The sequence below is a fragment of the Lissotriton vulgaris genome, chromosome 6, assembly GCF_964263255.1.
Source record: "Lissotriton vulgaris chromosome 6, aLisVul1.2, whole genome shotgun sequence".
NCBI lineage: Eukaryota > Metazoa > Chordata > Amphibia > Caudata > Salamandridae > Lissotriton > Lissotriton vulgaris.
The window spans coordinates 150,205,228-150,231,897 of NC_141694.1; the positions used below are offsets into that span (position 1 = coordinate 150,205,228).

Here is a 26,670-nt window from a genome sequence, read left to right on the forward strand (position 1 = left end):
CACCCGGAGTGCCTGCACTTCATACCTTCTCCAGACTGCACCTCACCCGGAGTGCCTGCACTTCATGTCTCCTCCCCTCTGCACCTCACTCGGAGTGCCTGCACGTCATATTTCCTCCCCTCTGCACCTCACCCGGAGTGCCTGCACTTCATACCTCCTCCAGACTGTGCCTGCACTTCATACCTCCTCCTCTCTGTACCTCACCCGGAGTGCCTGCACTTCATACCTTCTCCAGACTGCACCTCACCCGGAGTGCCTGCACTTCATACCTTCTCCAGACTGCACCTCACCCGGAGTGCCTGCACTTCATGTCTCCTCCCCGCTGCACCTCACTCGGAGTGCCGGCACGTCATATTTCCTCCCCTCTGCACCTCACCCGGGGCGCCTGCACTTCATACCTCCTCCCCTCTGCACCTCACCCGGGGTGCCTGCACTTCATACCTCCTCCTCTCTGCATCTCACCCGGAGTGCCTGCACTTCATACCTCCTCCTCTCTGCACCTCACCTGGAGTGCCTGCCCCACGGTCCCCTGACGCCTCGCCCTTCCGAGAGTTGCTACTTATCTCGCAGTTATCTCCCCGCCATTGCATTCCGAATTGGCAGTGAGAGGCGGAGGGGTGTCAGGAAAAGGTGTTTGTCAGCTTGAAATAATCACAGATAAGTTCTAAAATGGCTCCACCGTCCCTTCCCCCCAAATGCCCCCATTACAAGTACCTACCTAGCCCCCCTCGCTGCTGAACACACACATTCTGTGGTAAGTATTCATATCAACGACGCGCGCCTCTGATTGGACGGCACAGCCCTAACCATCAGTATATGCCGCTTAGGCCGAATGCCCATAATGACGGTCTTTATATATTTATGTACCACATGCGTGGCGTCTGGAGGTCGCTGCTGTGCTTGCAGGGATGGCTTCTGCACCACAATGCGTGGTGTACCGTCCACCCATTCCCCCCCCCCCCCCCCCCACCCGTGGCTTCACACGGGCTGTCCTGCCCTCGCCCCGGTCACGCCGATACCTGCTCAATTGCCACAGTCAGTGGTTAGTCGTCTGTGCGCATGCGTGAATACACCTCTTGAATGAATGGGTGAAAGGACTGGATGGATGAATGGCCGGATGGCTTTATTTCATATGAATACGAATGTGCAGAGTTTATTGAACCTCTGGCTGTCTCAGACTGTGTGAGGGTGGGGGCGAGTTCTGGTTCTACACATACAGATAACACACATACAACGCCCGCCCACTTAGCGCTGTTTCAATTGTTGAGGTTCGTTGTAATCCATTTATTTTACCCCTTAAGTAACAGGCGTGAAAGTGCAACGCTGCCTCTTTAGGCTGAAAGGGCCTACATAAAGTAATAATTGCATTCATTCGCAGTAGGTAGTGACTTTTATCCTGACTGCACTCGACTGGTTTTTAAGGTAAATGGTAGTTTCGCTTACCCATTAAAACGAGTGTTTTTTTTCTTGTAAAATGCTAGTAAAGAAATCCACCTATTCACACAGACAGAAGTGTAGATGTTTACTATATACATACTCACAAGAATAGATATACAGATGGGTGTTTCATATATATATATATATATATATATATATATATATATATATATATATATATATATATATATATATATATATATATATATATATATATATATACACATACACATTATATATGTATATCGATGCTTTCTACATACATACACAAAAGTATACACATGCAGGGGGTGTTTAATTTATATATACGTGTGTGTGGACACACACACATATATATATAAATACACATACATATGTATGTGTGTGTATATATATATGTGTGTGTGTGTGTGTTGTGTGTGTTCTCACACACGTATATATATATATATATATATATATATATATATATATATATATATATATACATTAAACACCCCTCTGCATGTGTATACTTTTGTGCACGTATGTAGAAAACATCGATATACATATATAATGTGTATATGCATGTATATATATGTAAATATGTGTGTGTGAAAATATATATATATACACACACATATATATTGTGCATAACATCGACCCTCTACCAGGTCCAATATTGGCATTGAGTGCCTTATGCACCACAAGACCAAAGGTCGGGAAGTGTGCAAATGTCACCAGAATCTGAGAAGGAAGTAGTACAGGGCCATATTATTTGGTACTCTTTATGTATTTTTTATTTTAGATATTTATTTTGAAAGAGTTAGCTTGAAAAACGTTTCCAGAAAGCCTATTTAACAATGGGCAAAGATTGGAATCAGTATGCTGAAGGTTTATTTTTTATCTTTCATGAATACGTTGATAATAAAATAATGAATCAAAGTTCCTGTGGTTTTAAGCAAGTCTATGGCTACAGTTTTCTCCGCATAATTACGAATTCAATGCATTTACCAGATAATTTGCCTATGTAATAAAAAAATTGTTTACCATCTCCAATGGATGAAAATAAGAATTCCATAGAATGTGCCACATAATTTGTCAATTTTGCTCCCAAATTTCGACTACCTTGCTGCATGATTTGATTCTGCACATCGCACAATCCCAGTAGCTCTGCCAATGGCAAAGGTCTGCAGTAAAAAAACAAATTTGACCCAATAATTAACACTTAATACTGAGAACCAGTGCACTAAAAAAAACACCATAAATTCACACATTTATTACTATATTAAAAAGGACACAAAAAACACTGTTTGCTGCCTCACAAGTGGCATCTTACTATGATTTCGGACAGGAAAACCTAATTCTGTCATAATGTCTCTTCAATGTGATTTTATTTTACCGCACAAATCTATCCCCTTAATTCCTATTTTAGGCTAAATTACTTTTTATAACCAATGCACATTAAGGCGGTTTAGCACAGACTGCGTATGTTGGTGCATACCATGTAATATGCTATTTATTACGATTGCTGGGGTGGTGGGGGAGGGTTACCACGAGCCCCCTCTACTGAGGCTTAGCCCCCTCCAGTCTCAACAAGGGTAATAAATAGCACGTTATAGACTGCATATCCGCATAAATATTACACGAAGAGTGGTTTCAAACCCCTTATTTCACCGAGGTGACGTCATGCTAATGAATTCTTTTTTCATAATTCACAGGCATAAGGTTGTCATTCATCGAATGGGACGCTGGGGTCGTTGTTTGTTGCGTTTCTTTGCCTCCCTGGTAGTTAATTAGACTCGAAACCTGGCAATACATTTAAATGTTAAAAACATAAAAACCCTCTGTACAACGAGCATTCTCTCCATGAAAAGTAAAATATAATAGTATTTTATTGACCTCCAGGTCCCTAGTTAGATCTATTTTGAGGATATAAATCAAATCGTCAATAGAAATATTATGTTCTTACTAAAATACATTTTCGTTTTAATTATGCTATTTTTACTAAAACTCCCTTTAATTAAAGCAAGGACAAGAAACTTAAAATAGAGTTTTAGTTTACGTAAATACAAGCTGTTTTCCTCCAGAGGGGAGCTTTTGAGGTTTTATGATTGGTTGAGGTTTTTTTTAAATGTAGCGCTACGTGTATCTTCTCAGTTACATCAGGGCGCTGTTTGCTGCTGTGCAGTGGCCGGGTGGGCCCGAGAGCTGACACAATCACCCGTGTTTATCAGATACACTTTGCAGTAATTCCATCGGGGCTGGCGTGTACCCCAATTATCCCCTCCTGACCTCACCTGTATTGTTTTACCTCTGCCCGCGCTTGTTGGGGTTTCACTTCAAAGGGGGGAACATTAGCATCACACAGGGGGCGGCGGGCCTGCAGACAGACAGACGGGCCCCTGGGAAGGCGGCGGTGCTGCGTCTCTCGCCTCCAGGGGCCCAGACAAGCCCCTATAACCTCGTTATCTCTTCTGACTTGAAGCCAGGGCCGGTCTCAGCGTCTCCCCTTCTCTTTTCTAGGTGCCTGGAGCCCGCTGGACGGCGAGGGGAGGAGGCAAGGCGGTTTTAAACTTGGAAGCGGCAAGGGAAGACGAGCAGCCTTTAACTGCACCTCGACAACTGTGTGATCCTGGGCGCACGCACTCGGAGGTCCGGTGTCAGAGGAACACGCATGAAACTCTGGTGCGGATACAAGATTCCTGGAGTCACTGGAAGCCGGGGCCAGACAGAGGAGGAAGTTCCGGTAATTTATCGGAGGCTGAGCTATTAATCTCACAGCATCATGGTCACCGCGGGGGGAGAGGCCCTGCTGTGACCCAACCTAGTTTACGGGGAACCCGGGCCCTACAGAGACCCAGATCTGCCTCTGCTCAGCTTATAAGGATCTGAGCCACGAGGGGCCCAGCGGGGCAGCACCTGAGCCGTGAGGTTGAGACGGCAGCTCAGGGGGTCTCCCACACCTTGAAGAGAGGGCCATCTGTGCATCAGCTGGGCATCAACATCCAGGATTGCGCGTCAAAGGATTGGGTGTCTGCCAAATAAACTCTCTGACGCTGCGCCTTGAAGGCCCCCACCCCAGTAGTGTGAAGCCTTCTGAGTTACCTAAGGGCGTACCTGGGAGGACCAGGCTCCGGGGAGGGGAGTGCCGCGCTGTGTCCCGGCTGAGCGCCGAGAAACAGGGGCTGTATCTGGAAGGAACCCCCACTCACGGCGAGGAGAAGGGCCCAGCTGCCAACAACTGAGTACAAGGATCTGGGTATAGCGCCTGGAGGCGTTGACTCAGTGAGGAGGGAGGCGCTGTTTGGTCACTCACCCCCTGAGCCAGGAGTCTGCGAGTGTTTGCTGAGGGCTTGGATCTGCACCGTAGGGCAATATTGTTCTTCCCCCAGGACCCCCGTGTGGGGAGAAAATATCAGAGGGCCCCTGTGAGTGAAGTGGACCTGCGCCCCGACATTGGCGCGTACTTGAAAAACCCTGCGTTTGGAGTGGGCTGGTAGCCTGTATCCCAGGACCCTGTGTGTGGAGAGAGTAACAGGGCCCCTATTTGGGGAGAGGGCCCCTGACCCGGATCCAAGGACCCCTGCACGTGGAGAGGGCCCCTACCCGGATCCAGGGTGCGCCGGGAGAGGGCCCCTACCCTGACCCGGATCCAGGGTGCGCGTGGAGTGGGCCCCTACCCTGACCCGGATCCAAGGACCCCAGCGCCGGGAGAGGGCCCCTACTCTGACCCGGGTCCAGGGTGCGCGTGGAGAGGGCCCCAACCCCGACGGCGGCCCGGCTCTCTCGCAGGCATGTATCAGGGCCTCTCCATGGCGTCTACCCACGGCCCCCCGTCCTACGAGGGGGGCTCCTTCATGCACAGCCCCTCGGTGTACGTGCCCACCACCAGGGTCGGCTCAATCTTGCCCAGCCTGCCCTACCTCCAGGGCGGGGGCTCCTCGCAGCAGGCCGGCTCCGGGCACTGCGTGTGGGGCCAGCCCGGCTCGGAGCCCCCCGTCTACAGCCCGGGCCCCTCGGGGCCCTCCCGCTTCTCCTTCGCCTCCAGCCCCCCGATCAGCACGGCCTCGCCCCGGGAAGGGGGCTACAGCACCCCGCTGGCGCTCTCCACCAACGGCAGGGACCAGTTCAGCCGGGGCCTGGCCGGGTCCTACCCCAGCCCCTACCAGGCCTATGTCAGCCCGGACATGGGCGGCCCCTGGACCTCGTCCCCCTTCGAGAGCCCCATGCTGCAGAACCTCCAGGGCCGCGGGGCCACTGGCGGGGCCCGGCACCCCAGCCTCGGTAAGGAACACCATTGTTATTATATTGTATATTATCATTATCTAGTGGCCCGGCACCCAACCTAGGTAAGGAACACATTATTGTGATTATCATTATTGCATTAATATAACATTATGATTATTATCCAGGGGTACGGCACCCCAACCTAAGTATGGAGAAATTATTATATTCATTATTGTTAATATTGTTCTGATAATTATTATTATTATTAACCAGGGACCTGGTACCCCAATTTAGGCAAGGGTAAGGGGAAATAATAATAAAGATAATCGTTATTAATATTATTTTGATGTACTGCTGCTATTATAAATGATGATATTGAAATATTTGTGTTCCAATAATGTAAATGGTAGGGATTCATCACAAAAATACTTGTACATGGATTTTATATTATTAATGTCAGGGCGCTCATAACATTACTAAGCTCGTTATTTTGCACAAGAATTAATAACAATAATTCCCATTGAAAAGATGTTATCAACGCAGTCGCTTAGGGCTATCGTTTTGTTATTAACGGTATTATTTTTGTCATTGTGATGATTGATATTAATATTGATATTGCACATTACTTGTTCTTATTTTTCCTGTCACTGATATCAATAACAGGACTCAAAGTCTACGTTTGTAATATGAATGTGGATAATCCTTACATTGTATGTTAGATTATTGATATTGTCAATATTACTACTTGCTCAATCCTCACCCTATTGATGACAATGGGTGAAGATGCTTATTATTCTTGTTAGTGCTTTATTTACTGATGATAATCAACAGCACAATTATCCCAGCGAGACCGCGGTGATGATGATTAATATTATTCATCGTTGTATCTATTATCACTATTAAAAATATTGTGTTCTTACTACTATTAGTACAACTATTAATTATAAACAGCTGGACAAAGATGATGATAAAGGATGAATATGAGGATTATGATTATGATCATCATTATATAATAATTGTAATATGACTAATAAGGTGATCATGATCATCATCATCCCTCTTCTTTGCCCCACTGTGATGATTAAGTTATTTATTATTATAATTATTATTATTAGTGGTAGAAACAATAGTAGTAACAACAATATTCTTATTATGCATTGTTATTAGCTGTAGTGTTAAGGGCAATTTACAAGCCCCTTGCGCCACCTGTACGTCACTTTCCCGTGTTAAAAATGACGCAAAGGTGGTGCAAGGGGCTTGTAAATAAGCCCTGAGTGTTATTGATGCTGCTGTAATCGTTTTAGTAGGAGATGGGGGGGGGGGGGGGGGGGGGTCGTGCGTGAGGACGCATTGCGCGCTCCTGCGTGGACTGTCTGCGTGAACCTGTGAATGGACAGCTCTGCGCTCGCTCTCTGCCTCGCGCTTGACGCTGCAGGCCCAGCTCGCGCCCCGGCCTCTCTGTGAATGAACCGCTCTGCGCTCGCTCTCTGCTTCGCGCTTGACGCTGCGGGCCCAGCTTGCGCCACTGCCTCTCGTTGAATAAACCGCTCCGCGCTCCCTTTCTGCCTCGCGCTTGAAGCTGCAGCAAGTCTAGTTCACGCCGTGGCTCGCGCCTCGGCCTTTCTGTGAATGACGCTGCTGTCGGACTTCTGTTGAGCTCTTCATCTGACACTGGAGCCGGCCGCGGCAACCAACATTCCCTGAGTGTGAACAGTGAGAAGCCACAAGCGCTGTATTCTCATCACCTCCCAACGGACAGCAGATTGTTGTGTTTCAGATGCAGGTGTGGGTGTTTATGAACCTGCGCGTGCCACTTAATAGCAATGTTTTGCTTTACACTGTGGCTGTGATGAATATATTTGAAATTACGGGGAGGGAGCGTAAGCAGTTTGGAGTCTTCATTTTGGAAGAAAAGAGAACCGAAGGCCTTGTATTTTGTTTGTTTAAGTGGTAAGAACGAATGTAAGCACTTAACACAGTTCTCCAATTGAGTTCAGTTATTCTTTAAATGCATGAAATCTACAAACATCCATTATTATTATTAGTGGTAACGTAGGGAACATTACTATCATTTTGTATGTATGATTGTAGTTAATACTACTACGACCGCGAATCACAATAATAGCAACAACAACAATACCGGCTGTATCGAAAGTAACAATAATAAAGAACAATAAATAACGCAGTGTGCACATAGTTCTTTTTTTCCACGTAAGGGTGGGGGTGGGGGGGCAGGTCCCTACTAGCTCAGCTCATTAACACCCAGGTGAGAGGAGGGAGCGCACAGCACAGGTGAGAGGCTCGTGAAGGGGTGCTGGCCCGATCTACCAGCTGCCCGGGGTGTTGTCGGGTGCTTTGGGCGAGTAGAGTGGCTTTGAAAAAGGTATTCTGTAGACAGAAGTACACAGGTCCCGAGGACATAGACGTCACGCGTACGTAGGTAAAAATGTCTCACCAGCGGGTAAAGTACTCGAGTAATAAAAGTCACCCAGACTCATCGGACGGATAATCGTTTAGGGAGAAGTGTCTGCGTGTGCTTTTGAGTCTGTCTTTGTGTATTGTGATAATGTGTTGTGGATTGTGTCTGTAGTCTTAACTTCAGAAGTGGTGCTCGCCCAAACCACCCAAACACAGCTCAACTATCAGACATATGCATAATCCACATCAAGTTACACAATTTGCTTACATGAGCACATGAACGTGCATGTCTCTTTACAATACACGTTTACAAATCTAGGTTTCACGTAATGTCCTTGAATTGCCTGTTTGTGTATTCCTTTGTGTGTCTGTGTGCGCGCCAATGTGTCTGCGTACATAAGTTTGAATGTATTTGTGTGTGTGTCAGAGTGTATTTGTGCGTGATTGTGTGTGTGGGCAAATCGATTTTTCTGTATGCGTGTTTGTATTGCATCTTTCTGTTTGTCTGTGCGTCTGTGTGTGTCTGCGTACTGACGTTTGCATGTATTGTGGGTGTGCCAGTGTGTATTTCTGCGCGACTGTGCGTGTGGGCGAGTCTATTTTTCTTTACCTCTATACGTGCCTGTATGTGTGTCTTTCTGGATGTGCGTCAGTGTGTGTCCGAGAACTTAAGTCTGAATGTTTGTGTATGTGTGTGTCAGTGTGTATTTGTGCGTGTGGGCAAGTCTATTTTTTTGTGTGTGTTTTATTCGTGTTTGTATTGCATATGTGTGTGTGCATGTGTGCTCCCGTGCGTGTCAGCATACTTAAGTTTGAATGTATTTGTTTGTGAGTCAGGGTGTATTTGTGTGTAACTGTGCGTGTGGGGAGTCTTTGTTTCTGTACCTGTTTGCGTCTCTGTATTGTCTTTCTGTGTGTCTATGTGTGCCAGTGACTGTGAGAGTACTTTTGAATTTGACTGTATATGTATGCCTGTCTGTCTGTGCGCTTGCGCTTGTATGTAAATGAATGGAACTAAATATATCTCAGTTTTTTGGGATTGGATTCCCTAAGGTCGCCTTGTTGTAACGTTAAACAGCGCACACAACAAACCAACGTTTCCATGTGCATCGTAAACTGTTGACTCTATAAAACCCGAAGTGCCGGTTTTCTTGCGTGTTTGTTTCACGCTCTAGTGAGCTGATGTCAGTGTGGAAGTTCCCGCATTTTTTAAACGGCTCCATCGTCGTGCAAGTGAGGCGCAAATTTATAACGCACACGGAGAACGCGCGCTCCTTACAACACCAAATACTACTTAAATTCACCGACCAGTCCAAGCAGGGCAACATTTGATAAAACTAGTAACGTTTTTTGTTTTATACCCCTTTATTAGTTGCATTACATTGGTTAATAGTACTGCCTAATAATTACAGAGCTTCGAAATGGCAGAAGTGGCTTATAAGCGCTATATAACAATGTTGTGACCATGCGCCCAAAGATCCACCGAGGCGGGTTTCAATTTAGGCAGATTCAGGTATGTGTGTGTGGGGTTGCGGTGGGAGGAGCAGGCACCAAAAGCTTTTATTTGCACAACACATCCTAAAGTCTGGAAAAAGCAGAATGGCTGGGGGGAAATGTACACGAAAATAATTGTCATTTCGGAGGCGCGACATGTTTCAATAGTAAAAGTAGTAATGTTAGTAGTAGAAGTGTCATTATTGCATTAATAGTAATATTAGTATTACTGTTGTCATTGCTGTCGTTATTGTTATTATTGTTCGTAATATTACATAAGAACACTTTTCTAAATTAGGAGCCTAGACTGTGCTGAAGTAGATTGTATGCGTCTGTGGTTTTTAGGAAGTTTGATTTTTTGGGAGTGCATCGTACTTCAAGAAGAAGGATGTTAACTAAAGCTAGTTGATATAATTTGATACTCTTAACGATGGCGCCATTTAATAGAATTGATGATAATTGATATCAGTGCGTCGCACTAAAGCGGAAGCGGCCAATAAAATTATTAATGTAGTAGTGGGCATCTCTAAAATGCATTAAAATATGACAGCAGCTGCTACAAAAGCTTCCAGTGATGGGAAAGATACACCCTGCGCGGCGCCGTCTCTTGTTATCTTCCAATTCAGAAATGAACGTATCAGACCGGAAAGGTGAGCTTGTGCTTCCGGGACACGGTCTACAACTGAGACGTGCCCGTGGCGTACGGCAGATGCGCGACGTATGAGGTGTGCGTCTATGGGCTCTCGTGATTCGCTCGCGGCACGTCACCTACGCAGCCGCGCGCCAGGGGGCGCACTCTCTATTCGGACAGTGCGTGAGCGCGCAGCGGTACACGCACTGAGGCTGGGATATTAACCCGTGTGTTTCAAAGGGCACCTTTCTTTGGGACAAGCTGGTGGCAGAGGCTAAGGCAGTAAAATATACCCTGTTTAGTGTTTACTAAATGCTTCAAGAGGCGGATGGTATAAACACTGCAAGAAATTAGGATGGTTATTATTAATTACAATTAATCTTATTTGCTATAAATGTGCGCGCGCCAGGCACTCAATTTTGTTGGCTCTTCAAAAGAAAAAGATTATAATTGCACAGTTCAGTGGTACTCGGGTGGGATGATATTTGGGTGGCAGGTTGTTGGTTCTGGAAGTTCATTTTAGGTGGTATTGTCACATAAACCTTGAGTGTATTTAATCTTGTTCTTCAGACCCTAGACGCTCTTGTAATCTACCATTGTGGTTCCACGAAAAACCTGGAACCCTACTGGCTCTGGCACACATTGTGCGGATTTACTATCCAATGGTCTAAAAACTCGTCTGTCTCTCCCGTTCGGGCAAGCACAAGAGCCACTGTTTTAGGGAAGCTGACATGGAGACAGTGCAAGAGACCGAGAGAGAAGAGAGGTTAATTCAAAATTTGCAAACATTCGTGACAAGAATTTTCAATTCTATTAAGGACTAGGAGGTGAGGATTATGCTTTCTCATTTCTTTAATGAAATGTTCAGCAGCCAATCAAAAAACAAAACTACAAATCCCATGAACACTTGGGAATGACCATAGAGGATACACTATATAAGGTCCAAACACTAGTCCTTCTTCCTCTTTCTTTGCTGCTCCGCAGCCAGTTAAGTCTCTTTACCTTTCTTGCATTGCTTTTATTGATATTGCTCTGCTTATTGTTGTGTACACCTGCCTTATATTCCGCTGCTTGTGATTTTGTGCGCGGCGCTTTGTGTACTCTTACTCGGCTTCAGTGCCGGTATTGCGCGTCCGTTGGCGGCGTGTCTTCCTGGGAGCGTGTGTTCACCTCCCTGCGCCTGGCCGCTTTTGTGCCCGGTTGCTTTGGTGGAGTGGGAGCAGGGGTCGTCGGCTTCTTGGGAGAGCGTGAGCGCTCTCGAGCCGGTGTTTTCAGCGGCAGCAGCGTCGCGCATACGCGTTGCTTTATTTCCGGTTTCCAGGCTGTTCGCCTCACGCCGGTCGAGTGAAGGAACGCTTCTCACCAGCGCTCACGCCCACAGCCCTGAACTTTCGACCCCGTCTACGCCGGAGCACAGGAAAGTGTTTTGGCTGACTATTGTTGTGCATAGGCTCTGCCTAGAGTGGTTTTTGTTGGCAGGCTTATCTCCCTCCACGTTTTAATTATTTGCCTGGGGTTTGGTTCTTCCAACCTCTGCATAGCCTGCTTTGGGGTTATCACTCCCCCTTATTTGTATCTTGGATACTCAATATTTGGTCAGTCATCTAGTGGGCATTGAATTTTGCATTTTGTGGCAATGGCTGATTATTATGACGCAGATGATGACTGCTACTACGATGAAGAGGAGGATGACTCTCTGGAGTACAACCTGGTTGAAGAACTAGATAAGGGTGTTCAACTCTCAGTGAACAAAGCGCTGGTTAGGGCTATTAACCCCCTAAAACGTTATTTAAATGAGTATGCTGTTCAGCAGGGCTGGTTACCGCCTTCCCAGAAGTCCGCAAAATCACCTCATAACCCTCATAAATCGGACTTTCAAAGACTAGCGAGGGTTTTGTCTTCGGAAAAGCCCAAAACTTCTGCGTCACATTCCATGGAGGAGTCGGACCATGCTCAGGCCTCTTCAGGTCACGACTCTTCTCCTCCTAAGAAGCGTCACTCTCTGACAGTCAGTCAGTCAGTCAGAGAGTATAGTCATATAATATTAGAAGTAGTAGTAGTTATGGTAACATTTTCCACTTTAGTACAAGTAGTCATAGGGATTTTAGTATTCTTATTACCAGTACTACTGACATTCGTAGTACAAGTGGTAATAGTCCTATTGATTATGCTATTAGTGCTCATAGTGGCAGTACTAGGGGTGGGTGGTAGTAGTGGGTGTACTAGTAAACCCAGAGGTGAGCATTCATACAGCACAGGCGCGTGGTCTAAGGATGTTCCATTTTCTTATGTATGTGGGACCTAGTGACGTTATGTTTTGTGATATGATTTGTTTTCACTTTAATTAAAAGTTCTTAAAGGACATCTTCTCAATAATATTCTTTCACAGCTTGCCCAGGGATTAACTGCCTTTATTTTATGATATTGCATTTGTCTTTACAAACCTAGCCTTGCTATATGACTGATAATTGTGCCACAAATTACCAACCTCAACTCTCCCCTGTCTTTCTTGGAAAAATATCCTTAATACACACATTTTAAAAGGACCAGGTCAATTCTCGAAACCAGTAACAATTAAGAACCCATTTTTGCAATGTTTTTTTGTTCAATATTTTATTAATTTTAAAAATAAGAATACATACAATTATAATAGAATGCAATACATCAGGAAAAAGTAAGCACTAAGCAATTAAAATAGTTAAGCACAAGTATATATTACTATATAATACATGTCAGAGGAATAATGAGATCACAACCAATACAAAAACAAAGTTTAGGGTGTAAAGACCATGTTTGCAATGTTAAACTAAAACCACACTTTGCAGCATTCTTGTTACTCGTGGCTGTAACACTAGGACTTGTGAAATATGTACAGCTGAGGGGTACTCTTCGAAGTTCGAAGTGTAGGTTTTTGCCTGCCTATGTAAGTGTGGGTGTACATGTTCCAAAATCTGCTTTAAAATCGCCCTTAGGACTTAGGGCTCTTTGGCAACTATGCGTCAAGCATCAGATGAACTATAACATAACTGTAACCAACATTTAAAGGAGTGTAATAATTATTCGAATAAGCCTTGCCTACCATGCTGTCGATATTGCCTATGTATATAACAACTGAAAATGGATACTAACAGCCTAATGGGCGCTCCACATTAGATATCAGGGAAAAGTGTATTAACAGCAATAGTCAAAAGTTGGTGCATCTAGGGGGAGGGCGTGCATCCAACACCCAAAACTTCTGTAATTACAGAAACCAAGATATATCACCACCCCCTGAGCACACAGAAAGTATAATCTATATTGATCTCAACTGTATTGTAGTTGCACAAAAAATATTATTAGCTGGCAATCCACATTGTATCAAAATAATTTCAAGTCCATTCTTCTCACGGCAAGTGCCTACACGGTAGCTTTTGCACGATTTCTTCTTTAGGTGAAGGATACTATAACTTCTATTCCTTTCTTGCCATACAGAAGATTTATTTTAATTTTGGGCAATGTTTATTTGGTTGCAGCCCTGTGGAAGTCTATGTGTTGTATTAATACACGATGAAACACGTGTTGGCTGATGTACCATCTTTACACAGAGACTGATGTACTGAACATTACAGTCAGATCCTATTGGAATAAACCTTTGAAGATTTAAAGTGACTACAACTTTTGAAGAATGGACTTGAAATTATTTTGATACAATGTGGATTGCCAGCTAATAATATTTTTTGTTCAACTACAATACAGTTGAGATCAATATTGCCTATGTATATGTTTGCGATATGTGTTTTTCTTACTTTCCTGACCGATTCTAGTAGTTCCACACTGTGTTATGGCTGTGAACACAAACTTATGGGGTTCTTTTAAAAGGGAACAGTCCTTAGAAATTCACTTAGCTGAGTGCTTGACACATGTACAAGGACATTGGTCAGTCAGGAGCCCCAGGAGGCGTGGAAATCCCAAGCGCCACTGTAGCTGTACAGGCATACTTTGCACCTGAATTTGTCCCAAGTAATGAGGGTATTTCTCAACTTTTCCTGTATTTTGTGTATGTACTTGAAACCCTGCCCACTCTCCGCCCATATTTATAATTGGCTTTTGTCATTGTCCTTAGTAAATACAGGCTTCTGATACGTTAATAGGCTTGTTAGTCCCTCCTTCCCATTAGGACCTGCCCTTTTACTTTTGTTGTTACACAGTGGGTCTTATTTAGTCTGTGAGCACTATTTTCTTTAAAGAGTTTCTTCTACTGCAGGCACGACATGTTTTCTTGCAACATTCACCGTGCCATGCACGCTTTCACTTTCCAAGCAGCTTGGGTCAATGGCGGCCCCTTCTTTAAATCAAAATAGGTCTCGCATTTACGAAAGTTTGAGCTGTTGGCATTGTAAATGATAATGCCTTTTATTTATGTGTTAATTATCAAAACATGTAAATAGGGAGCACTGTCATTATGAATGCCATTAGCTTAAATTCTCGCAGATGCGAGACCTATTGCATTGCAAATGCTTGTTTTTTGAAAGGACTCATAGGTCTGTACTTATAATGGGAACATTGAAACCACAATTCCCCATATCAGCGGTACTTTTGACTAAAACACTGAAGCCCTGATTACGACTAGGCCACAACATTTCGACCCCTACGCTGAGTTGTCAGACTTTATCATAACCGGTAATTACCGGGCGTAATAAAGTCTTTATCTCTGTTAAATTTTGGCAGGTCAAAGCTGCCGCAGTTTAACGGTGGAAAAAGGCAAAACAAATATACAGGATATCCAGATATTCGGTCAGTCAACACCAAAATCTACATTATTCTCCATTATTTGGGAAAAACCTCAGAAGAGGTACTAGTTATCGCACTGATAAATTACAAACCTTGGGATACTGGATTTTATCTGGTGTGATAAATACAGAACACCTTTCCTTGGCAGTCGTAATCAGGGCCTAAGACTGGTGGCTTATGGCCAATAGACAACTATGCGTTAATGAGTCTGAGTGCTAAGGATTAATGTTACTTTTTATTAAATTCAAGTGTCTGCTCTGCCCGCTCTTAGAAAGCCATGGCCTAGCGTGTTTCGACAGTGAGCTGGCGCCCGTCTTTCTTGTCTAGCCACATTGCAGATGAATAATATTTATTTATGGTGATGCTAGCAGTGGGGCTGCTGATATGCACATCGGAGAAACACTCGGTAGACAAGTTAAACAAAAGAAGCAAATCAAAAATACCATAAAATGTAGGAGAAAATGAAAAATCGAAACAGAAGAAAATTTGAAACAAGCAATGGCACATGCCATATGTCAGGCTGCCAACCTTTTGGCTTTTTCAATGCTTGTTTTGTTTTGCCATGGTTTTTGTAAAACTTTATTGCTGAGGGTAAAGCTGGGCACTCAATAATATAAAAATAGTATTAGTTAAATGCAAAAAAAATGTTTTGGTTTCAAAAAGCACTCATTGCCATTGAGGCCACTGGCATTAAAGGGAACTACCTTGGTGTGGATGTGTCCCTGTTAAAGAGCGGAATGCTGCCCCACATATTAGTAGCTTTGAGAGTGGGGTGGGTGTTCAGTGTAACATGGAACGGTAAACAGACAAAATATCGACTACAAAATATCGAATGGAAATAATATCGAGTACAAAATATAGGCAGAACAGAATATCGAATGGACAGAATATAGACATCAAAAATATCGTTTTGAAGGTAAGTAATGTAATATCGAAATGTAAAATATAGATAGTCAAAATATCGAAGTACATAATATAGGTTAATAAAAATATCGAAAATGTAATAATATCGAATTTTTTATAGTGTATTTTATGTGTTAAAAGTGTTTATTTATGTTATAATGTAATTTAATTAATGAATTTAATGTTATTTAAATTTTGCGTAATTTAATTCTGTAGCGGGTTGTGGGTTTATAGGGGAATAGGGTGGGAAGTAATGTAATTATAATTAATTAAATATGTACATTTATTTATTGGTATTTGTTTATAATTAATTGTTAATTAATTTTTATTTTGTAATTAATTACATTTTAATTGCCAATTCATTTTATTTAATTGATTAATTGATAATTATGTTAATTAATTTTATTTTTGTAGCGGGTTGTGGGTTTATAGGGGAGTAGGGTGGGAAGTAATTTAATTATAATTAATTAAATATGTACATTTATTTATTTGGTATTTGTTTATGAATAATTGTTAATTAATTTTTATTTTGTAATTAATTAAATTTTAATTCACAATTAATTTAATTTATTAATTGATAATTATGTTAATTTAACTAATTTATTTTATGTAGTGGGTTGTGGGTTTATAGGGAAATAGGATGGGAAGTAATTTAATTATAACTAATTACATATGTTAATTTTTTGGGGTATTTATTAGATTTTAATTGTTAAGTAAGTTTTTAATTGCAAATTAATTAATTGTTAATTTGTAATTAATTAGTATTACTAGATAACTGATTGTAATGATTACATTAAATTAGTATTTGGAAATAATACATTTTTATATTATATTAAATTGGTAATTACTTTTAATTAATTTTTTTATAGACATTAATATATATATATTTTTAAATAATATATGAAGTATCTACTTTCCCTACTGTTGCACTCTTTGGAGTGGGAATAGTCATTTTTACCCCTACGCTATCCAACGCTTTCCCTAATGTTGCACTCTTTGGAGTGGGAATAGTAATTTTTACATCTACGCTATCCAACGCTTTCCCTACTGTTGCACTCTCTGGAGTGGGAATATTAATTTTTACCCCTACGCTATCCAACCCTTCCCCTACTGTTGCACTCTTTGGAGTGGGAATAGTATTTGTTACCCCTACGCTATCCAACACTTTCCCTACTGTTGCACTTTCTGGAGTGGGATTAGTAATTTTTACCCCTACGCTATCGAACGCTTTCCCTACTGTTGCACTCTGTGGAGTGGGAATAGTAATTTCTACCCCTACGCTATCCAACGCTTTCCCTACTGTTGCAATCTTTGGAGTGGGAATAGTAATTTTTACCCCTACGCTATCCAACGCTTTCCCTACTGTTGCACTCTCTGGAGTGGGAATAGTAATTTTTACCCCTACGCTATCCAACGCTTTCCCTACTGTTGCACTGTCTGGAGTGGGAATAGTAATTTTTACCCCTACGCTATCCAACGCTTTCCCTACTGTTGCACTCTTTGGAGTGGGAATAGTAATTTTTACCCCTACGCTATCCAACCCTTTCCCTACTCTTGCACTCTCTGGAGTATGAATAGTAATTTTTACCTCTACGCTACCCAACGCCTTACCTACTGTTGAACTTTATGGAGTGGGAATAGTAATTTTAACCCCTATGCTATCCAACGCTTTCCCTACTGTTGCACTCTTTGGAGTGGGAATAGTAATTTTTACCCCTAAGCTATCCAACGCTTTCCCTACTGTTGCAATCTCTGGAGTGGGAATAGTAATTTTTACCCTTACGCTATCCAACGCTTTCCCTACTGTTGCACTCTCTAGAGTGGGAATAGTAATTTTTACCCCTACGCTATCCAAAGCTTTCCCTACTGTTGCACTCTCTGGAGTGGGAATAGTAATTTTTACCCCTACGCTATCCAACCCTTTCCCTACTGTTGCACTCTCTGGAGTGGGAATAGTAATTTTTTCCTCTACGCTATCCAACGCTTTCCCTACTGTTGCACTCTCGGGAGTGGGAATAGTAATGTTTACCTCTACGCTATCCAACGCCTTACCTACTGTTGCACTCTCTGGAGTGGGAATAGTAATTTTACACTTCCGCTATCCTACGGTAATAATATTGGATATTTTTTAATTATATTATGTTACTATATATATATATGTTTTAACAAATATGATTGTACATTTGTTTTTACAACTTTAATTAATTATTTAATTATTATAACTTAATGTAAGTATTTTTAAGTATATTTTAGAAAATAATTTTTAATATTAATTAAATTTAACATTGTTTTTACTAAAGTCGATATTTTTACAAACTATATTTTAGTAAACTATATTTTTTACTCGATATTTTTGTACTTACCTGTTTGTAGATACAAAGTCGATATTATGTCTGTCAATATTTTGTCGCCGACATTTTAGGTATTCGATATTATGTCCCTCAATATTATGTCAGTGATCCACATGGAACAAATTGGTGATTATGACTCCTTAGACTTTGATGGCAAGCTTACAAATGCCAGCTCTTGCAGCTGAAGGAAGGCAGAGATCGACGGAGGAATGGGGAGAAGGATGGGTGGAGAGATAGATGGATTGATGGAGAAGGGAATGGATAGAGAGATGGATGGATGGTTGGAGAGAAGGATGTATTATTTTAAGCCAAGTGTCACTGCTGCTTTTTAGATATTTTATTAATGTCCCTCCAAACAAAATACTGACTATCTAGATAGCCTCTGATTTGATTAACCTCCTCTGAGTTTGTCTCCCTCCCTCGTTGTTTTGTCAAAGACATTATGTAATAATAATAAATAATTTTGTCGGCTCTTTAGGTGTTTAAGTGTCGCTAACGAACAGTTTTAGCTGCCTGTAGTCAAAATACCTATTGTTTACAATATACATTTTTTATCATTGGTTGGGTCTCTTCTTAAACTCATTTGCTTGCTTCCTATTCAGGTGCCTTCTTACCTTTTTTAGACCACAGTGGTTTTATAGTGTTTCTGATTAGATGATTTGCATCCTTCCATTGCTTGAAAAGACAAAATACTTTTTTTTATATTTTTCCCAGCACTTTATAGCACTGCATGTGTTCTTCCCTCTATATCCCCTGCCTGCTTGTTTTGTTTTACACATTTGCCCCCTTATTTATTTATGTTTTTATATAGCGTATACTTTACCTGAAGGTATTAGAGCGCTTTACAATGCACAGGAACACCCAGACCTGGCTGGCAGAAAACCATCTCAAATTGAATGCTCTAAAAAACGAATTCCTCCTTATAGCTCCACCCGCCAAAGTCCCCAGAATGCAACACTTTATCAATCATCTTACTGCACTCAACGTTCAACCAACCATTGTGGACTCAGCGGAATCTTTGGGAATAACTCTTGACAGCAACCTCACTATGCAGAAACACATTAGCAACACCACCAAGGGAGCAAACTTCCAGATAAACACACTGAGGAAGCTGAAACCCTTCCTGCCAGTCAATGACTTCAAGCTGGCAGTACAAGCTCTAGTTATCCCTCGAAGTGTCTCTTTATGTGGCCTTCCAAAAGCTACAACAGCTCAATTAAGAGCCTCAATATATGCAGCAGCAAGACTCATCGATGGCTCAAAAAGAAGTTCCCACTTTTCCCCAGATTTAAAATCCTTGAATTGGATACCGCTTGAAGCCATAATTCATCTAAAATAGCGTGCATGACGCATAAGGCCTTACATTATAATGCACCCAGTTACCTCGCACAGAAACTGACGATCTCTGGTGGGTTAAGATCCTCAAGAAGTGCAGAAAACCTAATACTGAAACCTCAAAGATTCAACAAGAAGAAAGCATATAAACGAACCTTCTCGGGGATGGCTCCCAGGATATGGAATACACTTCCCACAGAAACCAGACTGAATGCTTCTACAGCATCTTTCAAAAGGGAAGTTAAAGCGATTCTCATGGCAAAATTCACCTCATCAAAGACTAAATAAATTCTGAGATCAACTGTGCCCTTACTAGTAATCCGTACTATGATAAGGGTCCAACTAAACATCCTAGTCACTTTTCTGCACTTGACTTGATTCAATAAGGATGTTCCTGTTATGCACCCTACTGCTTTCTTTGCATGAGATGTTATGTATACGTGATTAACCTGCATTTATTTGTTTGTATAATTTGCAGTGCTTAATGTAAAGCACTCTGATATCCGCAAGGATCTTGTTCGCGCTCTATAAAACCTTCAAAATAAATCAGTTACATTACATAAGGACTTCAGATGACATGGATTACATGTAAAGATACAAAACAGATACATGAGTCTAAACACAAATGAAAAATGTTACAATAGTGTTTATGAAAGATGTGCAATTTAAAGTAACAGTGTAGATAAGACCTGCCAGTACTGACAGGAAGTGAGTACAAAAAACATAGACATAACATTATGATATTATATAGCATAACATGGTCTCGGCTGGTTGGTTGGATCGAAGAGAAGCCAACACAACATCCAAGGGCCCCAGCCACCAATCCTGTCCCCACAGTCGTGCTAAGTGGGGGGTTGGGGGGGACAAGCCAAGCTGTAGTCAACGTGTCTGGGAAAACCTTCCTGGTTGTTCCCCGACACTGCACCAGGCATCAGGAAGGTGCAGTAGTCCGACCTCTTCACTGAGGGTCGGTTGTGTGTTGCAGGTTGGGAGAAGATGAATTTCAGAGGTGCGCAGCGACGTTCTCATCACCTCCCATATGGCCACCGTACTATCATCATTCTTGTTTTTTGTCCACCAGTAGTTCTGTTGCTGTGCCATCCTTCCCTGCTGTTCTATTTTTCATCTCAATCGGTTTCTCAATTAGTCAACCACCCCTCACCGCTCCTCCATTGCTTTTCGTGCCCCCAACCTCCAGCTCATCACAGTTGCAGTTCCGTACATGTTGCTTTCCTCCAACTTTCTCTGTTGTTCTGCATCCATCCATGCTCCTCTGTAGCTTCTTTGACCGCTGCTAGTTTCTCGGTTTCTCTGCCACTACTCCCCTCTCTTCTGTTGCTTATCATACAACCAGTTGTTCCATTGCTCTGCCACCTATTCCTTCTCCACCATTGCTTTCCATCTTCCAGCACCATACCTTCTCTCTGTTGCTCCTCTACCTTATCACTTCCTGCTTTTCAATTTTCCTCTATTAAAAAAAGTATATTCTGTTATCTTGTGAAGGTCTGGTGGCCGTGCATTGTTAATCAGCTGCTTGGTGCAATATTTTTCTGTTCCTGCACTTCTTTATTTGTATTTTAATTTATCATTCAAAAATTGCTGTTTATCTTCTTGGTATGGTAAATCATACTCACAAAAAAACCCAAAACTGATGGCCTTCTTGGAATGTTATTTATTTGAAAAAAAAAACATTTCACAAAGGCCTCCCTGGTGTGCGCATGCATCATGACACACTAGGGTCCATTTTGGGACAGTTTTTTTTACATATAGGCAAATATCATTCCAAGATGGCCACCGGTGTAGGCAGTTTATGCTGGTGTGGAGAATGCTGTTAAGACGATGCTGAAATAAGCTGGAAGTAGGTTTTGAATGCTGGTTAGCAGTGTTTGCCTGACAAGGGCAAACATGAGGCAAAAGGTTCACACTGGTTGCTATATATGTGTCATTAAGATAGTGAACCGTATTATTTAGTGGCATGTCGCGGGCGTGCCTAACTGGTTACTTTGTGGATTACAGTTTGTTGTGATGTTGGTGGAGAATACATTTAGTGATTGTGGCTTCCGATTGTAGTTTGAAGCACCAACCCTACATTGTTGAAGGAACACCAGCCCTGTACTGGTTTGCTGCTACTACAGTATGCACTAGTCACTGTTGATCATAACACTACTGCCCAGTGACCTAATGCAACAATTATATGGCTCTCAAGCAGTGATGTGGGACCCTTAACATCACGCATGGTCTATTTGTCTCACATATGTACCGATCAGAAGTCCCCAGAAGGGTACACCCCCCACTTACACTTCAGGAGCCGCGTACGTTTACATTACACCTATGCTGCTTCCTTGTTTTAAGAGGGCAGAGGAAATCTTGGCAGGAAAGGGCAGATAGAAAGCCTGAAATAACAGAACCGGATCAATTTATGGTGTTATATGAGCATCCCTCTGCCTTCCTTTACACCTTATTTCAAGGAGAAGGGGTAGCATGCAAGCCAAACTGTTGTGGCTGGTCAGACCTGTGCTTTTAATCTTGATGCTCTCTTCATGCTTATAACATAATTGGAGGCAGTCTTTGGGAAACCTCCCCATGATATCAGTTATACATCCCCAAACAACAGATTACTATAAAGAAACGATGAGCAAATATCCTTATGAGCAGGGCCACTGGAATTATGGGGCAGCGGAGGGCTAAATTATGCAGCAGAGTTGACTAAATTATGTGGCAATAAACGGTATAGGTTGCACCTTACTAGTACCAGTTGAACACACAAACAGCAATACGCAACAGAAAGGTGACCAGTCAACCTTTACAAAGTGCCATCCACAGAACAGCAGCACGTGTTGCTGTATTTTTAGTAAATTTTGAAAAGGGCTACTGGTTTAATGGTATTACTTTTTTTGACATTTCCATCAGTATTTATCCAATTTTATTTGGGACATTGTATTGGTATTTATCCATATTTATTTAATGTTTTGAAAATAAAAAGGGTAATAAAATGGGGTAGTGGGGGGCTATGCTTCTCCGCTCTAATGAAGAAGCCGCCCCTGCAAATGAGGCATTTCTATAACTATGTGATAAACGCTGCAGCAGCATGATTGCATCATTCCAGTGGCCCTGATTATGTGAAACTGCTATGAATTGAGCTAGCTTTAATACATTTTATGTTTAAAGTCCTGAAATAATTAATAATGGCGGAACACTATGGGGTGGGACTGCCCCCTTTACTAGCTCTGTGGAGGAAATGCTTTCATACAGGGATCTGCGTTTGCCCCCTTGGGCACAAATTTGAATCCTGGTCATTCCCCTCAGGCTTTCCTCTTGATCAGATCAATAAATACAAGGAGTACTACTGTGTACAAATGAGTTAAGTTACACCAGACATCCATCAGTAATGCCAAGAAACTCCATGAGGATGAATGGGCGCTCTGTAGAAGCACCTGTTTTGGATATTGTATTGCATTGCACTGTTAGGGGTAGGTCCCTGCCCCCACGGGGGGTGGGGGGGGGAGTGGCGCAGGGGGTAGGTCCCTGCCCTCCTCCCCCCCCCCCCCGTCCCCTTTGAGAACTGAGATTCTGGCACGATTGGGGTGCTTTGGACACTGCACCCTCTTTACTCGTGATAGTTACAACTCTGCTACCCTGAAGGGAAGGAAAGGATATCTGACTATCACCCTACTACAGAAGGTACACGAAAACAAAAAAAAAGTGCACTGTGCACATTAAATTCTTTATGTTATAAGTTTTTTTTCTTTCAGAAATCAATCGTTTTTTGCCTTGTTTTTTTTCACTGCGGTTGACTTTTTAAAAATGTTTTAGACATTAGTCAAAATGATAGCGAGCCCTATTGGCTTGCTTTGCCGATACTTGTTTCATCCAAGAGTTTTTCCTATGATACTTAGTATGGGTGTCTTAAATGTTCTAATGAAATACGCGTGGTTGTTTCAATGTTATTATTTATTTTAAGTTTTCTGTTCCTATAATAAAACTTAAAATTCATACGTTAAACATAATATACACGTTCCTATGGTAAATTATGCACACGCAGCTCACACTTACGCAAATAGCTCACTCTTACATTTTGTTTTGTAATCGACATGTTTTACTCTTGTGCACCTTTAATGTCCATGTGGAGCCAAAAAAACCATTTTGAGGAAGCTTATCCATTGGTGAATCTGCACCCAAATGCCTAGAGATACAAAACAGCCGTGAAAAGAAAGTGTTTTTCCTGGCAGAAAAATACCTGACAGACAAAATAAACTGTTCCTGGTAGGATCATTAGAGTACATGCACAAACAAGACAAAAAGGGTAACAGTAGACCTATTTAGTATCCAGTCAGATTTTTCAAAAATGTGAATTGGGAATCAGTGAATGGCTCCTGCGCCCTCAAGGGCTTGGTGCACGGTGTACAATGTAACCATCTCCCCAGGCCACAAAATACAGAAACGCAAGGCCTACATTTTTGATGTAGCAACACCCCCAGTGTCTGATAAACCACGTGAAGAGCGGAATGTGTTATGGGCAGTAACAATGTTTGTGCCTTCAGTCTGGCAGGGACAGAGGCTTCAGCCAGGGCTTGTCAGGAATGCTGCTGTCAGTGGCTCAGCGCCTGCCTCTGAGGGTACATTGCAGAAGTAGCACAGAGTTCAGCTTATTTCATGCAAGCAGCTTTCTGCCTTCGTTTGTGTCTCTGTGTTTTCTGGTGTTCTGTTGATATTGACTGAAGTAGGACAAGGGTGCCCAACACTGGTCCAAGAGGTCCAGGTCCATCCCAGATTTTCAAAACAACCACTCAAGGGAATGTCATTTAAATTGATTTCGTGTAGGGTTATTTTATGAGCGTAGCGTGAAAATCTGGCATGGATCCGCCCAACTCTCAATCAACCCTCAAAGTTCCAAACTGCAGTTTCACTTAGGTCTTAATTTGCCCACTTCAGTGAAACCTCTACATCACCCCATTATCATAGGTAAAGTGTTATCTCATGTCATTTTATGTTATGGGCATTTATAAATTACACTATCACGCCCAAGGGTGTCCTGGCTCGGAGAAGTGCCTAGCCCTGTTTGTAGTAGGTTGGTTAATTTAAAAATCAGGTCTGCTGCTTCTTGTGGAATTCAAGAAGAGAGGAAGAGACTCTGATATGGAGTAGGAGGCCGTTCCATGCTTAACGAGTGATGTAAGATAACACTCGTCTTCCTGGTCGGGTTCTGTGTATGTGTGGAATGTGTGTGCGTAGGTGTCCTGCCAAGCGGAGGTGTCCGGGTGGTTGGAGGAAGGAGATGTGACTGTTTAGGTAGGTGGGGCATAAATTGTGTAGTAACTTGAATGGGTGTGAGGAGTTTGAAATGAGTGTGTTTGTGTATCAGGAGTCACTGGAGCTCCTTAAGGCGTGGTGTGATGTGACTTCTATTTGGGAGGTTGAGGATGAATCTGGCTACCGAGTTCTGGATGGGTTGCAGTCTTCTGGTCAGTTGCTTGTTGATCGTGGTGTTCCTGTGGTCCAACTTGCTGGTGACTAGGGCGTGATTGACAGTTTTGCTAGTGTTGCATGCCAGCCATTTGAACACTAGATCAGCTCATTCAGCCTGTGTTACAACCAGGCAGACAACATGCAGATTATCTTAAAACTGGGAAACAGTAGGGACATGTACACTTAGAGGCTTGAGGAGTACCTCTGTGCTGTTGATGGATGGATGACAGTCAAATACTGTAAACTTAGAGCCTCCAAAAGGCAGAGCATTACATGTTGGACAGTGGATTGATTACCAATCTGCAGCCTTCGGGACCAAGGAAGTGAATGTTCCACTGACTACTTCAAGGGAAGTAAGACACCTCGGAGTAAACATGGACCGCAGCCCATCTCTCATCCCAGATGTGAATGAAGTGTGTTCCATGCTATGCGGACACTTGAATGCATCTTCCCATATCTCAGACACCCACAGAAAGTACAGGACATTCCCACCCTTTGGATGTCCCTGCCAACAGAAAGTAGCGGGCATTCTTATCGCTGCAATGGTTAACTACACACATGAAACTATAACAATGTAAGGTTCAAAGCCAGAGGGTCCTAGGGATAGTTTTAAGACCACACAGGATTTATTCCCCAATAGCAGAACCATCAACAGTACGAAATCCTGAGGTCTATAATAGTACTAAGAAAGTGTGGAAAACCACTGCTTGCTGTTGTAACAAAAGGAAAAGTGTAAATGTGAAAAGAAATCAGTGAATAAGCCCAACAGAACTATCTTTGGGCATTTCGCTTTTCAGGACGAAATCCCTCACTCACCTAAGGCGATATGCTTCATCATTTGGGATTCTCCTCCCAGAGGAAAAACCTAGTTCCTTTGGGGGCTACAATCCCCTCTCTGAGAGGGAGGAGCTCAGGGATGTTTTGAATATGGTATTGGATGTTCTAAATCCACAAATGGAGAGCTAGTAGTGTGAGTGAGGGCGCAGCGCAAACAAATATTATTGGAACTGTGAGGAGAGTGAAATTAAAACTAGCTCAAGGACGTCAAAAAATCTTTATTGTGAGATGTACTTCGCCAGGATTAAAATAGCAGTTCACCAGCGGTCTAAATTCAAAACCGCAATGGTGAAAAAAGACTAATCGGTCAACATGTTTCAGCCGTGTGGCCTATAAGTAGGCTAGGCTTTCATCAGGACCTATGATGCTGCTGCAAAAAAGTGTAAGAGTGATATAACACAAAAGGATACAGGGACACAAAATTTCTTGATGTGCCTGTTACAAGAAGAACATTACCCGTACCCTGAAGCTTCAGGCTCTATACTATTCCGGCGTACTGATGGACAGAGCGGTGCCCCTTTCCTGAGCGGTTGCCAGGTGGAGGTGTGGTGACTTACCCAGTAGTTACGGGTAATGTTCTTCTTGTAACAGGCACATCAAGAAATCCTTGGAATAGTTTACCTGTAAGTCCAACTCATCCATGTAAATACAAAACTCATCTAATAGAACCTGTAGACCATTAGCGGTGTGGGCAGGAAGCACCGCATTGGCTGTATATAATAAAATCGGTATCAATTGTATTCCCATACACGGAATATATGTCCCTTTATTCACTAGATGTTTATTTATCCTGCTTATGTAGAGTAAGAAAAGGAAGGGAGACAAAATGCTTCCCTGTCTAAC

The 26,670-nt window shown here is 42.5% G+C and overlaps 1 protein-coding gene across 3 annotated transcripts in view; it reads left to right on the top strand.

The window, feature by feature from the left end:
• GATA4 (GATA binding protein 4) overlaps positions 1–26,670 on the top strand; it is a 172,885-nt gene that overhangs the window by 13,806 nt on the left and 132,409 nt on the right. For 2 of the 3 annotated variants that reach the window (XM_086926188.1, XM_086926187.1), the window contains exons 2-3: positions 3,919–5,052; positions 5,137–5,679. In XM_086926188.1, coding sequence (XP_086782314.1) covers positions 5,190–5,679 — 490 coding nt within the window. In that variant the 5' untranslated portion in view covers positions 3,919–5,052; positions 5,137–5,189. Of the gene's footprint in view, positions 1–3,918; positions 5,680–26,670 lie in introns of all 3 variants that reach the window. The other variant, XM_086926189.1, reaches the window with a different exon arrangement.